Genomic DNA, 13666 nt, shown 5'->3' with positions numbered 1-13666 from the left:
CCCTTCTTATTTTCCCTTACTTCATGTGCATAGTGCATTGCCATTTTGTCACAATTCACAGCTTTGCGTATGCCCTACCTATGCCTAAGCAAGGGCTTGCGGACCCCACCCTGCCAATCGATGGGCGTTGCAAGGATTCGGCCGGCACTCGGCAACGCGGTGACGACCAACAGCTTACCGAGGAATAGTAGTAATTCAATGAGGCTGACTTGCCGACTAGTCAGACTGTACAATGGAGTCAGCAGGAGCGACAGGTAGGCAGCAATTTCGTGTGCATCTTCAGACTAGTACTGCTCCCTCTGATCCTAAATTGTTGTCGAAATATTACATGTATCTAGACACTTTTTAAGAATAGATACATCCATATTTGGACAAATTTGAGTCAAGAATTTAGGATCAGAGGGAGTACCAAGTTGCAATCTGCTGTGAAACAAGTATGATGTTACCAGGGTAGTTATGGGAATACAAACTCAATTTGCTGATAGTAGGAAAGCTAATTCGATCGAAATGCGATACATGCTATGCTAGGTACATTGGTCCTAATTTCTATGAGCACCTTTCTGAAACACACAAATGCCACTACTAAATTAGATTGCAAACAATTGCGACATCTCAAGTAGACACGCCATACAGTTTACATAGATGTGCTAATCGGGTTGAAAATCAAGTGTCATATACAATAGCTGTTACTGCAGAAGCAGCATACCTAGTCTCAATGTCTGAAACACATTTTCAGAGTATCTGTAGAGGAAAATTTTAAATTTGTCGCGTAATGTAGCCCGGAGACGATACAAATGGCTTAGGAGGCATTGTTAGGCTCAGCAAGCTTCCTGTTAACATGTTTGACACTTTCGGCATAGATGGGCGATCTTTTGGGTTCCACTGGATGCACCATAGTGCCACAATAGCCAGCTTTCTTACTATCTCCTTCTCTTCTTGCTTCATCTCCCTTGTTGATTCCAGTTCTTGCTCCGTGATGATTTTCTCATATATCCACTCTGGCATGTAAAGCTCATTTTGGTTCTCGATCCATGCATCCGAGTTCCTTCTCCCACTCACCATTTCCAACACTAGCATGCCAAAGCTATAAACATCGGACTTGTTGGATATTCTCCCAAAGTTACGAGAATATAGTTCTGGGGCAATGTAGCCCATTGTTCCTCTAGCTGCAGTCAGTGTGACGATGCTGTGTTCCCTTGCACACAGCTTTGCAAGGCCAAAGTCTGAAATCTTTGGATTGAAGCTGCAGTCAAGCAAGATGTTGTGAGGTTTGATGTCGAAGTGGAGGATGCGCTGATTGCCCCCTTGATGCAGGTATTCGATTCCTTGTGCAATGCCTGATGCTATTTCCAGCATTTTGTTGGGTGCTAATAGTTCCCGAAAAATATCTGATTCATGTGCGAATATATATTTCTCCAGTGATCCGTTAGGCATGAATTGATAAATAAGAGCACGCCTTGTTCCTTCAGAGTAAAATCCTAAGAGACGAACCACATTGGCATGGTGGATCCTACCGATGGTCGCAACTTCATTTATGAAATCTTCTCCATTGCCCTTTGAGTTCTCCAGCATCTTTACTGCCACAGGCACTCCACTTGCTAGCTGACCTCTGTATACACTTCCAAAGCCACCGTTCCCCAGTTTATCTTTGAATCGTCTTGTTATTTTCTTAACTTCGGAGAATGTGTACCTTGTTGGTTTTGATGTGCCGTATGCCTTGAGAAATATTTCGATCTTCAAACGTACCTCTTCATCAGTCTTTGATTTTAGGGACAGATATAGTGCAGTGGCTGCCGCCAACAAGAGAACCACACATGTGGCTACTGACGATGTTGCTAAATAAGCAAAACATAGGGAAATAATGAGTAAGACTTAGGTTAAAAACCTTTCTTTCATGTCTCTTATATAGATTAGAGAAAAGGATGTATGTACAATACCTGCAATGACTTTGACCCGGGAACCTGCGTGCATGGAATAAGCATTTAGATTTTGGGTGCAGAATAATATAGACAGGCAAACTTCTTATTTCTATTTTTTGTAAGCAAACAAAAAAGTCTACCACTGTTCTTTAGGTGAAAAAAAAGCACCAACTCATGCCATTTTTTATTTGGCAGAATGGAAAAGCGATTCAACTCATGAGAGCATGACATTAAAGAATTGTACAGACATGACAGCATCCTGATTTGCGATGAACACATATCATTATCAATCATAGATATTTCAATCTTAGAACGAACGTAAATGTGCACTTTTACTTACAATTCTTGAACAAGTGAGAAGAAAATAGGTTAACTGATTATTGGAGATGAGCCATTACCATTGTGCTTGCAGAATGCTTGCCTCCGTTGTGAGCTGAATCCACAGTGATGCCCTTTTTGCTCGCATTCTATACAAATGTTGGCAATGTCAGGAATCGACCAACTCAACGTTGCCTCAGCAGATGTGATGATTCTTTTGGCCCTTTTGGGGAACTTGGGGAACGATGCAGCAGATTTGCTATGATAATCATCTGGTATCGGAATGCCGTTGGAGACCACTGTACAATCTAAGGGAAGAAGAGACATGGATTCACCACTGGCCATCAAATATACAAACTGGCTTGTGTTGCTCAGGCAAGAGATTGGGCCAACAATACTGTCCCCCAAACCTTGTAAAATACTGGCTTCGTATTTTGGTATGAACTCTCTTGAACAGCGTATCAGGGTTGCAGTTTCAAGGGCGTAAGGTATGCATACGCCAGTTGATAGGTTGGTGGTAGAGATCTTCTGAAGCGGGCACCGAGTCCATGATTCTTCAAGCGCGATGACAGTAAGAGTACCAGAACTGTAGTCGATTGCAGTGACCTTGCACAATCCAAGAATTGGGTGAAGTAGGATTGTATCTGCTTCCCTAGAACATGATAGCTCCATGCCAGGTGCTCCACAGGATTTGGGGTTGGTTGTAAGGCGGAACGGAAATCGGATTTCTATTCTGCCTTCACTGCACCTGGATGGTATGCAGGTATGGAAAAAATCTCCATCTCCACTTGCTGTGACCCTGTTGATTCCATCATTAAGAACTAAGAATATCAGAGCTACAACCAAACCTTCAAACATTTTCTGTGATAAAATGAAGATTGGAGGCAAGGAGATGAAGCTATGCCCACAAAACTGGATTTCTTATAATGTTGGAATAAAAAAGGAGAAAGATCTTACTAAGCTTGGCTTTGGTCAGTTTGTCACTGTTAAGTATGCCATGATGGACCCATGAAATAGTTGGACGGATTCTTCATTTTCTTCCATGGAAGAGAATTATTGGTTCCTGGCTTCCTGCTATGCCAAAGGAAATGCACTATAAGTCAAAGCTTATCTTTGCTATAAAAAAGTCAAAGATTATGCCTACTGGTTTGACTAACAAGACCAAATGACTGGTAATAGATTACCCAGCAGTCAGGAAGGACACTAGGTTTGATTTTTCTTTCTCTTGTCTATATGCATCAAAATCTTCCTATATCATTCTGAGACCATAATATATTGGTCAACCCTCAGGCAAGCCTTCTCCTTAAATTGGGTGCCACCTTCCATGCTTGATCTTGCATCTGTGAAGTGTTCTCATGAGTCATGACGAACTCTGCTGCATTTCTTCATTCTGTTATACTCCATGCATTAGCAATCTCCTCCACACTTTCAGTTCTTCTAACGAAGAGTGAAGCAGCAGATATTCTGGGGCAAGCAGTTTGCCCCTCTTTCTCCTGTGGACATCTCCAAAACATCCAGTATCCTTTCCGTTTGCAAAGTGATCCACCTGGTTGTGGTGTTCAAGAATATGAGCTAGTTTGTACTGATAGCCAGGCTATAGTTTACATCAACACAGGAAGATACATCGTGACTAACATCTCCTACAGTGACCGTATTTTCTGGGTTGTTGATGCCAGTTCGGATGATATCAGCTGCCCTATTCCTGAGAGGAATCAACATCCTTATATCTATGGATTGCAATCAGAGAACAGGATCCTGTTATTGCCGGATGCAGATAAATGGACTGCCTTTGTGAGTTGTTCACGGATGATAAAAGATAATGTTATTTATAGGCCTGTCACTTGCCAGAGTACAAATAGTTCTTTTGTTTATGTATTGACTACTGCGCTCGCTTTTCTGGTTCGAAATGTTGAGCCTTCTTGTGGATACTTGGCCATGACTCCTTTGGGAAGTTGGCGTGTGAGGACAACAGATGATGCAAGTTATGATTATGAAGATATCGTAAAATTTATGAAGACTGGGTTTGCTGTTAGATTTCCTGTAGATAATGCCTGGACAAGTTCTTGGATCATCAACAGATGCCTGAATGATTTAATGAGGTGAGTCTGCTCTCTGTGAACTAGATACTTCTCCCAGGTTGCATTTTGCACCTCAAATTGGATTGTCTTATCACAAAGCTGTTTATCTTCTTACCAATCCATGTATAACTTGCAGTGACTTCCACGAACAGATGTCTAGTTCAAGCATCCAAAATCAGTTTTCGGCGGTTGTTGGCATCGACATGCATTTCTTGGGATGTGTAAATAACTACCCCCATCAAACTAAATTATATTGGGCAGTAGCTATCATAGTATATGCTTTAAGTACTGTGAAGTTCATTATCGGTATGACTGAATTGCATAATTTAATCATTAAGGCTACATAATTGTATACATGTAACTCGAGTCTGCAATCTTGTTTGCGCAGTGTTTGCAGTACTATCCAGGTTACTCTTTGCACCATTGTCCGTACTGACCTTCCTTGCCTGAAAATACTGGAAAACAAAGATATCAATTGGCGCAGTTGAGAAGTTCCTCCAGATGCAACTAGCTCTTGGCCCGACAAGGTACGCCTACACAGATATCACTGCGGTCACTAACCGCTTCAGAGAGAAGCTGGGTCAAGGAGGCTATGGGTGTGTGTATAAAGGTGTGCTTCCTGGCGATGCCCATGTTGCCACCAAAATGTTGGTCAACTCCACGTCCGACGGAGAAGAATTCATTAGTGAAGTGTCCAGCATTGGAAGCATTCACCATGTCAATGTAGTGCGTCTAGTGGGTTTCTGCTCGGAGGAAATGAGGAGGGCTCTTGTTTATGAGTACATGCCCCATGGATCTCTTGATAAGTATATCTTCCCATCTGAGAAGAGTTTCTCCTGGGACAAGCTCAATGAGATTGCTTTGGGCATTGCCAGAGGGATCGACTACCTGCATCGAGGTTGTGATATGCAGATATTACACTTCGCCATCAAGCCGCACAACATCCTGTTAGACAATGACTTCACTCCAAAAATTGCTGACTTTGGGCTTGCCAAACTATACCCAAGGGACAACAGCTTTCTGCCGGTGAGTGCTGCGCGAGGAACAGTTGGCTACATAGCTCCCGAGATGATATCCCGTAGCTTTGGCGCTATATCGTGCAAGTCTGATGTTTATAGCTTCGGGATGTTATTGCTGGAGATGGCTGGGGGTCGGAGGAACGTGGATCAACAAGCAGCAAGAAGCCAGACATATTACCCAGCATGGGTGTATAATCAACTCACTCGGCAAGAGGTGAGTGAGATTTCGGAGGCTGTTGGTATCCATCAAGTGGAGAGGAAGCTGTGCATTGTTGGCCTCTGGTGCATCCAGATGAGGCCACATGATCGACCGATGATGAGCAGGGTGTTAGAGATGCTCGAAGATGGCATCGACGATCTGCATATACCTCCTGAGCCGTTCTTCTGTGGGGATGGCAACGCCCCTGCTGCAGATTCCTGGCAATCTTCCGAGTTAAGTAGTTTCTCAGAATGAAATACCTGTATCTCCTAGTTTCATACCTATCAGGAAAGGTTCTATTGTATACAATGTAAAGAAGATGTTTCACACTACGAATAAAAGGTGCTTAATTGATGTGAATATAACTGAGCTAATCAAATGGCAGTTTATCATTCTGCAGGAACGTATATAAATGCAAACAGCCTGGAGAGAACCTCTATTGTTCTTGCACCTCCAAGGAACCTCGAGAACTCTTTAGTGCTATTACTATTATTCTTTCTGTACAATGTTAATCTCATTCAATTAGACAGTAGAAGCTATGGTATCCTGCAAAGTTATGGTATCACTTGTGTACTGAACTCCATTCTTTATGCGCGTTCTTGCACAAAGTTATAACTTATAAGGATATATGCTGTTGTTGGCAGTGCTGGGGCCTCATATCTTTCTCTTTCCCCGGAAATTCTTCTACTCCTTTGTACAATCGATCCACAAAGATTAGCAAGGAAAAAAGGGGTAGGCAAGTTTTACCGACAATAATCAGCCTGCAAGGCATATGCAAGTGCAAAAATTACATCAGTTCGCTGGAAAAGTGAGGGATTACATCCAGTTAGGCTCCATTGGTTGCATACGCATAGGAAACAACAATTATCACCAAGAAGAATAAATGGGAGATGGCCTTCTTCCCATGAACTGACTTCATTTGCCAAAACCGAAACCACACAGTCCGGCGGCACGAAACCTGTAGCTTTAAGCCACGGTCGCCGGTTGGACTAGCCTTCTTTGTCCGGCGACAGCGGCATCGAGGAAGTCTGGTGAGGGTCCTCGCTGGACGCCGGTGTCGGAGGAGAACCGCCACCGTCTCGCCCTCCCATAGACTTTTCTCCTACAGAATTGAGACCAACAGTTGAACATTCAGACAGACCGAAGAACCGAAGCTTCAACTTACATACACACTGCTATCTGTAGTCCGTAGACCATACTAAGCTAAAGTTCAGAAATGATCGTCTGTAGACATTTCTCCTACAGAATTGATCATTCAGACAGACAGAAGAACCGCCGCCGTCTCGCCCAGCTGTAGACATTTCTCCTACAGAATTGATCGAGACCAACAGTTGAACATTCAGACAGACAGTCAGAAGAAACGAAGCTTCTTCTTACATACATCTGTAGACCATGCTAAGCTAAAGTTCAGAAATGATCGTGGAAACATAAAATTCAGAAAATCGGAGATAAAGGGGATAAACACAGCGCTGTACTTCTCTGCTTATGATTTGTGAAGCAGTAAAGAGGAGGCCGGTGGCGGCGTTACCTCCGGTGAGGAGTAAGCCGGCGTTGAGCACCGGGAAAATGGTCAGGAACAGCAGCAGCAGCAGCGTATGGACGAGGAAGGAGCGGCAGTATCGTCGCTGCTGCTGCTGCTGCTTTACTTCCATGAGCACTCGCTGAAAGATGTGTCGATCTCCACTGAATCCCTTTGCTCTTCTGGTCTTGTTTCTGAATCTTTTTGTTGGAGGCTGTCAGAGAAAAGGCATCTTTGGTTTCGCACGTGTGATACATTGATGACTGTATCGAACCAAATCCTTGCGGTCAAAACTACATCGATCTCTGTATTAGCTTACACGTACGTTTCTTACTGACGCGTCACTTACATCAGAACATCTCAAGTCTAACTTATTAACAAATTAACAAGCGAACCGGCCTCACACACACTAGCAGGGCAGTCAATTAGCATCTCAAATATTAAGAGTCACAAAAAGATTACAATGTGGGGAAAAATTAAAGAAAAGGCATCTGAAGCAAGTTACACACAGAGTCACGCCACGTGTACGTACATATAGGCTATCAGTGGCCAGCCTACAATAATGTGGGGGAAGAAATGACCACTGATTGATTGATCTCAAACAAAGTTACTACTACTAATTCGCAACAGTCTTCTGCTGCAGGGTCTTGCGGTGCGGCCCTGCGAGCGTCTTCGTCTCCGGCAATGGCGGTGGCGGCGCCAGAACGAAGAGCGGCGCCTTTCCCGGCCGCCTTGGCCACGGGAACCACGGCGACGGGGGAGGATTAACTGGCACATGGCCTCCGTCCGGATGATCTACTGCATCTGCAATCCGTACACATAACATATATACATTAATACATATACGTATCATGAATCAATCGTCATTGTGAACTTACTGCATTTGCACTTGCATATAAATACAGTAAATAAACACCCTTAGTTGGAGTAATTACCTTGGGCCGCCGCCGCCGCCGCCGAGCAAAATGCCATGGAACAGCATATGGTGAGAGCTAGGAAGGCGACGCCGCTGCGTGCGAGCGAAGAAGAAGAAGAGGAGGAGGAGGAGATTAGCTCCATATGAATCATCCGTAATGCTGCTGTGCTGTGCGCTTCCTACACTGAAGATATGTAGGTAGGCTCAAACTTATCTTCTCGATATTAGCGGCGCTGGTGGTCAAAGTCGTCCCTCTATCGGTCAACAGGACAACACATTATAAATCAGAGTCGCCGATCCTTGCGGCTATGCTCCGTGCTTCACTAATTAATTTCTGTAATCTTCCTTTAGGATATGAATATGCATGTCTGAAGATCTACAGTCGTGATGCTAGCCGTTGAGAACACTTTTTTTTTGAGCGAACGCCGTTGAGAACACATGCATGCGTACGCTAATGCAGGTCCGTCGACAGGCTTGAGGCCCGTTGTCGCGGCCCAAAGGCCCAACGCCTAAGCAGGGGACAGGAGGGTGCAAGGCTAGGTCACTACCGTAAGGCGTAAAGTAGCCCAGAGTTGGCAAAAACTTTGCCAGATTTTAGGCAAGGTTTTCCAGTTTTCTCGTGTAGAGCAAGGTTTTAGGCTGGCTTTTTGGGCTGTTTGGCTGTTCCCTTGTTTTGCATTTTCTAAGCACGGATTTTAGGCAACGCCTAAGCACGGAACAGATATTACATACATATATACTTCCCCCGTCCCATATTAAGTGACCCAAATTTGCCCAAATATGAATGTATCTATGTCTAAAATGCGTCTAGATACATGTAATAAAAAGTCACTTAATATGGGACGGAGGAAGTAATATCCAGAGTTCGTGAAACCCTAGCCGCCGCAAGGAGCAAAACCATTGGTGCCGTCTTCGTCGGTTCCCCTCATCTCCGGTAGCCTATTGGCCACCAGGAGGTGAGGGGAACCACGAATCAACATCTGGCCATCGTCTTAGTACCTTTTTATAAGGTTTTGTGTATCCTTGGCGACGGCGTCTTGACGGTGGAGGCGATAACGTTCGGATTTTTGGTCTCCCGGCTCCATCCCTGTTCTGGCGTGGCTATCATGGTCTACTCCATAAAATTTGTGGATCTCACGGCTCGTAATTTCGTGATTTTGGTCTTCTTTCTCATCGGTTCGGCGATGATTCAATGGTTTGACAACCTGTCTTGCGACAGGTGTGTCCCCGGCCACCGCACGTTTAATGATCTTAAGTTCTCACCCGCTGGGGTGGATGGCTCATGCAGCTCAGTAAAACCTACAAGGCTAGTTCAGCTTATGTAGGTTTGGTCTTCTTCTGTTTCGTCACCTGAGATTTGGAGAAACATCAATATGCAAAAGACGCAGTTAGAGAAGTTGGCTTCAAAGATTTTTGATGTAACTTTTAATTTATCCAAAATCTTTGTTATCGTTTTAGTTTTTTCTATCAGATGTACTTTATTCGTTGAATAAATAAAGGCAGATCGTTGTTCTAAAAAACCATACATGTATAATGAGACACAATAATAATCGTTCAAAGATCATGAATATAAAAACGCATGCATGCATGAACCAGTGGCACCCGCGTGGATCAGAGCCGTTCGTAAGGCAAAATTAATGTTAAAATCATAAGAGAAAGCATAACACATCTTATTACTCATATATGTGCAGGCATATTGCAGCACATTGGATGCAGAAATTCCATATTTGTCACTCAAATTATGCGTAGGGTATAAATATTTCACTACCGTTAGTTGACCGCTAACTAGTTAGTTGACCGTTAATTAAATAGGTGTGGCCATGCCTATACAGGCGCACATGCAAACATACAACAACATCTTCATCCAATTGGGCCGTGCATCAGTGGTTCATACTGTACTTCATAGTACGTACGTATACAAGCGTACGCAGGATCGATGATCAATGGAAGCTCGCAACAGCCAGGGTCTTGCGATTTGGTGCAAACGTTGCCAGTGGCGGCGGCGGAGCGACGAACGGCGCCTGGCCTGGCCGCCTCGGCGACGGGAAGCGCGGCGACGGAGGAGTCATTATTGGCACACGGTTTCCGGCCGGAGCACCTGCAACAATTGACCATCATTAATTAATTCCGGACGTAAGTGTAGAAGGAGACAGAAGGTTATGATGATAAAGCCCGGCCCTGCTGTTTTATTTTTCCCCTTTAGACCCTGTTTGCTACTAGAGTTTTTAAGTGTTTTCTAAGATATAAACCACTCCAAATTGAAAAACACTGCAAACCTCAAATGATTGTTTGATAGGAAGGGTTTGGAGGGGATTATTCCTAGTTTTCCCAACAAAACACTCCATTTTTTACCAAATTAAAACACTTCTCAAATTAGTGTTTTTTTTAAAAACACTAGTATTTGGGTTTTTAAGTGTTTTGGGTGAACACCCAAAACTCTCAAATAGCAAAAACACTAGTGACTAAAAAATATACTAACACGTATAGCCTCGCCTTTTGTTCTGTTCTGTATTATACTCTTCCTTAATTTCGTAAAAAAAAAAAAAGCCCGGCCGGATGGATGGGTGTACCTTTGGGCGCCGCCGAAGCCAAGGAAGAGCAGATCCATGTGATGAGAAGCAGCATTGCCACGGCGCGTGCCAAGGAAGAAGAAGAAGACGAAGACGAACGCGCCATATGATTTGATCGATTTTAATTCCAGTCTCCGCCCGGCTTAATTAGTTGTGATCAATTCTAGCGCATTTTATAGAGGATCGATGCACACATGTAGAAATATATGGGACAGTCACATACGGAGTACAGATGAGTGGCAGATGGTCAAAACTAGATCGGTAGAGGGAATTTCTCTTCTCCTCTTCTTGGCGACGACTCGCATACAGGATTCCAAATAATGGTCAAAGTCGTCGTCCAGGGGTCAACAGGGGTGTTTTGGGAAATTCAGCATACATGCATGCATGTGTATGTTTGTGCCCGTGGCCGCGTGGCGCCAGTTCTAGTACGTGCTGTGTGCGTGGACATTCCGCGTGTGTCTCCACATGCATGTCCAAAACGCTGGAGAACATGCTATCTTTTTTTTCTGAAAATTCAGGAGCTAGCAGCTAATTAAGCTAAGTTCAGAAATGATCTTCCAAACAGAAGTTCAAGAAAGAAGACAAGGATGAACATGTACGTACATCGCGGTGCTCTACTCCAAGTTCTAGAATTAATTATTTTCTCGTCATTTGCACTTGCACGTAGTTGATGTTTGCATCGACGACATAGACATACTTATTTCTCACTCGTCTTAGAGATATATAGCAAAACTGATTTTGTATTGTAGATAAAAATGATACAACATCTCAATAGGTTTACAATTATGTAAGTTACACATATATTGCCTAGGCAGGCTTGCAAACAACTTTCACAGTGTAACTTATCAACCAGATCGAGGTCCTCGAGGTTCAGTAGAAACACGGAAAGAAAATGAGACTCTGATCGACACCGGCCGGTAGCAGGTAGCTAGGTGTGGCTGGCGCATGCACAAACACACAACATCTTTATCTAATTCGGTCATCATGCTCAGCAGTGCTTCATACTTCATACATACGCGCGTGTAATCAATGGAAGCCCGCAACAGCCTGCAGTGTCTTGCGGTTCGGTGCAAACGTTGCCGGCGGTGGCGGCGGCGACGGCGGAGCTTCGGACGGCGCCTGCCCGAACTGCTTCCCGGACTGCGGCGACGGGGGAACCGACGGCTCCCGGTTTCCATCCGGATGAAGAACTGCATCATGTGTATATAAGATCATATCGATCATATATATCAATGATCAACCACAACTTAACGTAGAATATTAATTCCGTACCTTGGGCCTCCGCCAACGAGAAACAGCATATGAGAGCAAGGAGCACAACGCCGCGCTTGAGCCCGATGGAAGAAGAAGAAGAAGCTCGCGCCATGATCCTTTGGAGTACTAATTATCTGCTGTATGTAAGCTGTGGTTTTGTAAGGTTTGCAGGGGGACGGTGTGTGCCTTGCCTTGGGATCGAATACGAATTTTATACTCCTTGGAGTACACTCGTAGTAAGGAGCAGAACATTAATTAAGTCGTTCCAGTAGTACTAGTTATACGTAATAGTAGACCCGTGCTGAAGACTCGTATTGATGAAGGGCTCGGTATATATAACTCGCAAGTCGCAACGACTCCAATGGTCAAAGTCCTCCCGGTCTGGATCGGTCAATAGGGAATTAAGGGAACCTGGAAATTTCGTCTCTTTTGACAACGACAAGTAGACTGTTTGAGATCGATCTGTAATCTGTAGCTGACCATCAATAAACAGATTCTCTGATCATTGTGATTGCAAGCTCGTTGCAGGCGGGATTAAACAAAGCATATCTCTCAGATCTTTTTATACCAGGAGTAAAACAGAAGAAGCACTTCTTCGTTTTTAAATGTCGTTCTATATTGCAAAATACAACAAAAGAAAGATGGCCCAACTGTGTGGTGAGGGCTAGAGAAAGCTCAGCTAGCGGGGCCAGAATACAACAAAGTAAAAGCCCCCAATTATATAAGGGCCGCCCGAATAGCCTTAATTACAAACAGAAAACAACTTCGTCTTTACACAATCAGTGCTAGTGTTTTGATCATACGTAAGGGACAGGCGGCGGCTGCTGCTGCTGCTGCTGCTGCAGGGTCTTGCGGTGCGGCGCCGCGGCAGCAAGTGCCGGCGGCGGCAGCGGCGGCGGCGCGCAACCCCAGCATTCATGCGGTGCCGGGTGGCCCGTCGGCGCCGGAGGACGCGGCCCCACATGGCTTCCTTTAACTGCATGAATTTATAATATGCACAATGGTCACTTAAGCTTAATTGCATAAAATATTTACATATGCATATTACTGCATGGATGCTATAGTACGAGTACGCAATCTCGTGATACAGTACTTTCTGTGATTCTAAATTCTTAACTCAAATTTATCCAAATATGAATATATCTATTCTTAAAAAATGTCTAAATACATATAATATTTCGACAACAATTAATTTAGAATTGGAGGGAGTATTACAGTATGACATATTACGTGCATACCTTCGACGGCCATGGAGCATGGCAGGGAGCAGCACATGATGGCCAGGATTACCACGGCTGCTGCTCCGACTGAAGAAGAAGAAGATGGCTCCATGGTCGATCGATCCTCTTAATTGTCGATGAAAATTGTACTCCTGCGTCTCTGCTTACCTTGCCTTTTGATCGACAGATCGAGTAACCTCATTGGTTTATATACACGTGCATATAGTACTACCTCAAACACAGCCTCATATGGAGTACTGGTCGACTGGTCGTCCTACGCGGTACTGTACCGCATGTGTGCTAGCTCGGTTTCACACTTTGATGGAGCAACCAGTATAGCCGCTGGCCGGTCAAAGTTGTCGGCTCCCGACCGGTCTTCCAAGGCAACGGAGCATGGCAGGGAGCAGCATATGATGGCCAGGATGACCACGGCTGCTGGTGCCACTGAAGAAAAAGATGGCTCCATGCATGATCGATCCTCTTGATTGTTGAGAATTGTCTCTGCTGTGGGGCTGTGGGCTGGGCTCACTGGGCTGAGTTACGCTAGCTTCGACGTGATAACAAGTCAGCAAGCGTTTGCCTTGCTTGTGATCGACAGATCGAGTAACCTCGTTAGTTTATGTACACGTGCATGCATAGCATAGTAGAGATTAA

General features: G+C 44.4%; 4 protein-coding genes, 1 long non-coding RNA gene and 1 pseudogene across 7 annotated transcripts; 2 read left to right on the top strand and 4 right to left on the bottom strand.

The window, feature by feature from the left end:
• The first annotated feature begins 2 nt into the window (after nucleotides 1–2).
• Nucleotides 3–2466, top strand: LOC106866252. Its single transcript, XR_001406353.2, has 3 exons — nucleotides 3–254; nucleotides 1207–1314; nucleotides 2332–2466. It is a non-coding gene; the product is annotated as an uncharacterized LOC106866252 (long non-coding RNA).
• Nucleotides 591–3319, bottom strand: LOC100839078 (rust resistance kinase Lr10). Of its 2 annotated transcripts, XM_024459547.1 has the most exons (4): nucleotides 3195–3319; nucleotides 2318–3036; nucleotides 1938–1961; nucleotides 591–1835 (listed from the first exon to the last, which is right to left on the bottom strand). In XM_024459547.1, the coding sequence occupies exons 2-4, from the start codon at nucleotides 2907–2909 to the stop codon at nucleotides 757–759; spliced, it is 1695 nt and encodes a 564-aa protein (XP_024315315.1). In that variant the 5' UTR covers nucleotides 2910–3036; nucleotides 3195–3319; the 3' UTR covers nucleotides 591–756. The 2 variants fall into 2 exon arrangements, with proteins under 2 accessions (XP_024315315.1, XP_003565250.1); XM_003565202.4 differs by lacking the exon at nucleotides 3195–3319 and having other exon boundaries at nucleotides 2318–3120.
• Nucleotides 3256–6176, top strand: LOC100838771 (annotated as a pseudogene).
• Nucleotides 6156–7335, bottom strand: LOC112270919. Of its 2 annotated transcripts, XM_024459549.1 has the most exons (4): nucleotides 7062–7335; nucleotides 6733–6839; nucleotides 6405–6635; nucleotides 6156–6294 (listed from the first exon to the last, which is right to left on the bottom strand). In XM_024459549.1, the coding sequence occupies exons 1-4, from the start codon at nucleotides 7183–7185 to the stop codon at nucleotides 6277–6279; spliced, it is 480 nt and encodes a 159-aa protein (XP_024315317.1). In that variant the 5' UTR covers nucleotides 7186–7335; the 3' UTR covers nucleotides 6156–6276. The 2 variants fall into 2 exon arrangements, with proteins under 2 accessions (XP_024315317.1, XP_024315316.1); XM_024459548.1 differs by having other exon boundaries at nucleotides 6275–6635.
• A 132-nt stretch (nucleotides 7336–7467) lies between these two features.
• Nucleotides 7468–8281, bottom strand: LOC112270920. Its single transcript, XM_024459550.1, has 2 exons — nucleotides 7988–8281; nucleotides 7468–7856 (listed from the first exon to the last, which is right to left on the bottom strand). The coding sequence occupies exons 1-2, from the start codon at nucleotides 8118–8120 to the stop codon at nucleotides 7669–7671; spliced, it is 321 nt and encodes a 106-aa protein (XP_024315318.1). The 5' UTR covers nucleotides 8121–8281; the 3' UTR covers nucleotides 7468–7668.
• A 4045-nt stretch (nucleotides 8282–12326) lies between these two features.
• LOC104582464 (wiskott-Aldrich syndrome protein family member 2-like) lies at nucleotides 12327–13210 on the bottom strand. The gene is made up of 2 exons (XM_024458312.1): nucleotides 13031–13210; nucleotides 12327–12768 (listed from the first exon to the last, which is right to left on the bottom strand). The coding sequence occupies exons 1-2, from the start codon at nucleotides 13122–13124 to the stop codon at nucleotides 12590–12592; spliced, it is 273 nt and encodes a 90-aa protein (XP_024314080.1). The 5' UTR covers nucleotides 13125–13210; the 3' UTR covers nucleotides 12327–12589.
• Between the last annotated feature and the right edge of the window lie 456 nt (nucleotides 13211–13666).

Source organism: Brachypodium distachyon, chromosome 2, assembly GCF_000005505.3.
Source record: "Brachypodium distachyon strain Bd21 chromosome 2, Brachypodium_distachyon_v3.0, whole genome shotgun sequence".
In the NCBI taxonomy this organism is placed as follows: Eukaryota; Viridiplantae; Streptophyta; class Magnoliopsida; order Poales; family Poaceae; genus Brachypodium; species Brachypodium distachyon.
Note: the sequence above shows the minus strand (reverse complement) of the source record. Positions and strands in the feature narration are given on the sequence as shown.

Excerpts from the sequence above, each read along its gene's own strand:
- LOC104582464 (XM_024458312.1), bottom strand. The coding sequence starts at position 13,124 with ATGGAGCCATCTTCTTCTTCTTCAGTCGGAGCAGCAGCCGTGGTAATC. Across the intron at positions 12,769-13,030 it reads ATGCTCCATGGCCGTCGAAG|TTAAAGGAAGCCATGTGGGG; the intron begins GTATGCACGTAA and ends AAATTCATGCAG.
- LOC100839078 (XM_003565202.4), bottom strand. The coding sequence starts at position 3,095 with ATGTTTGAAGGTTTGGTTGTAGCTCTGATATTCTTAGTTCTTAATGAT. Across the intron at positions 1,962-2,317 it reads AGCATTCTGCAAGCACAATG|GTTCCCGGGTCAAAGTCATT; the intron begins GTAATGGCTCAT and ends CCATGCACGCAG. Across the intron at positions 1,836-1,937 it reads CCGGGTCAAAGTCATTGCAG|CAACATCGTCAGTAGCCACA; the intron begins GTATTGTACATA and ends TTGCTTATTTAG.
- LOC112270919 (XM_024459548.1), bottom strand. The coding sequence starts at position 7,185 with ATGGAAGTAAAGCAGCAGCAGCAGCAGCGACGATACTGCCGCTCCTTC. Across the intron at positions 6,840-7,061 it reads CGGCTTACTCCTCACCGGAG|GAGAAATGTCTACAGCTGGG; the intron begins GTAACGCCGCCA and ends TCAATTCTGTAG. Across the intron at positions 6,636-6,732 it reads CATTTCTGAACTTTAGCTTA|GAGAAAAGTCTATGGGAGGG; the intron begins GTATGGTCTACG and ends TCAATTCTGTAG.
- LOC112270920 (XM_024459550.1), bottom strand. The coding sequence starts at position 8,120 with ATGATTCATATGGAGCTAATCTCCTCCTCCTCCTCTTCTTCTTCTTCG. Across the intron at positions 7,857-7,987 it reads GGCGGCGGCGGCGGCCCAAG|ATGCAGTAGATCATCCGGAC; the intron begins GTAATTACTCCA and ends TACGGATTGCAG.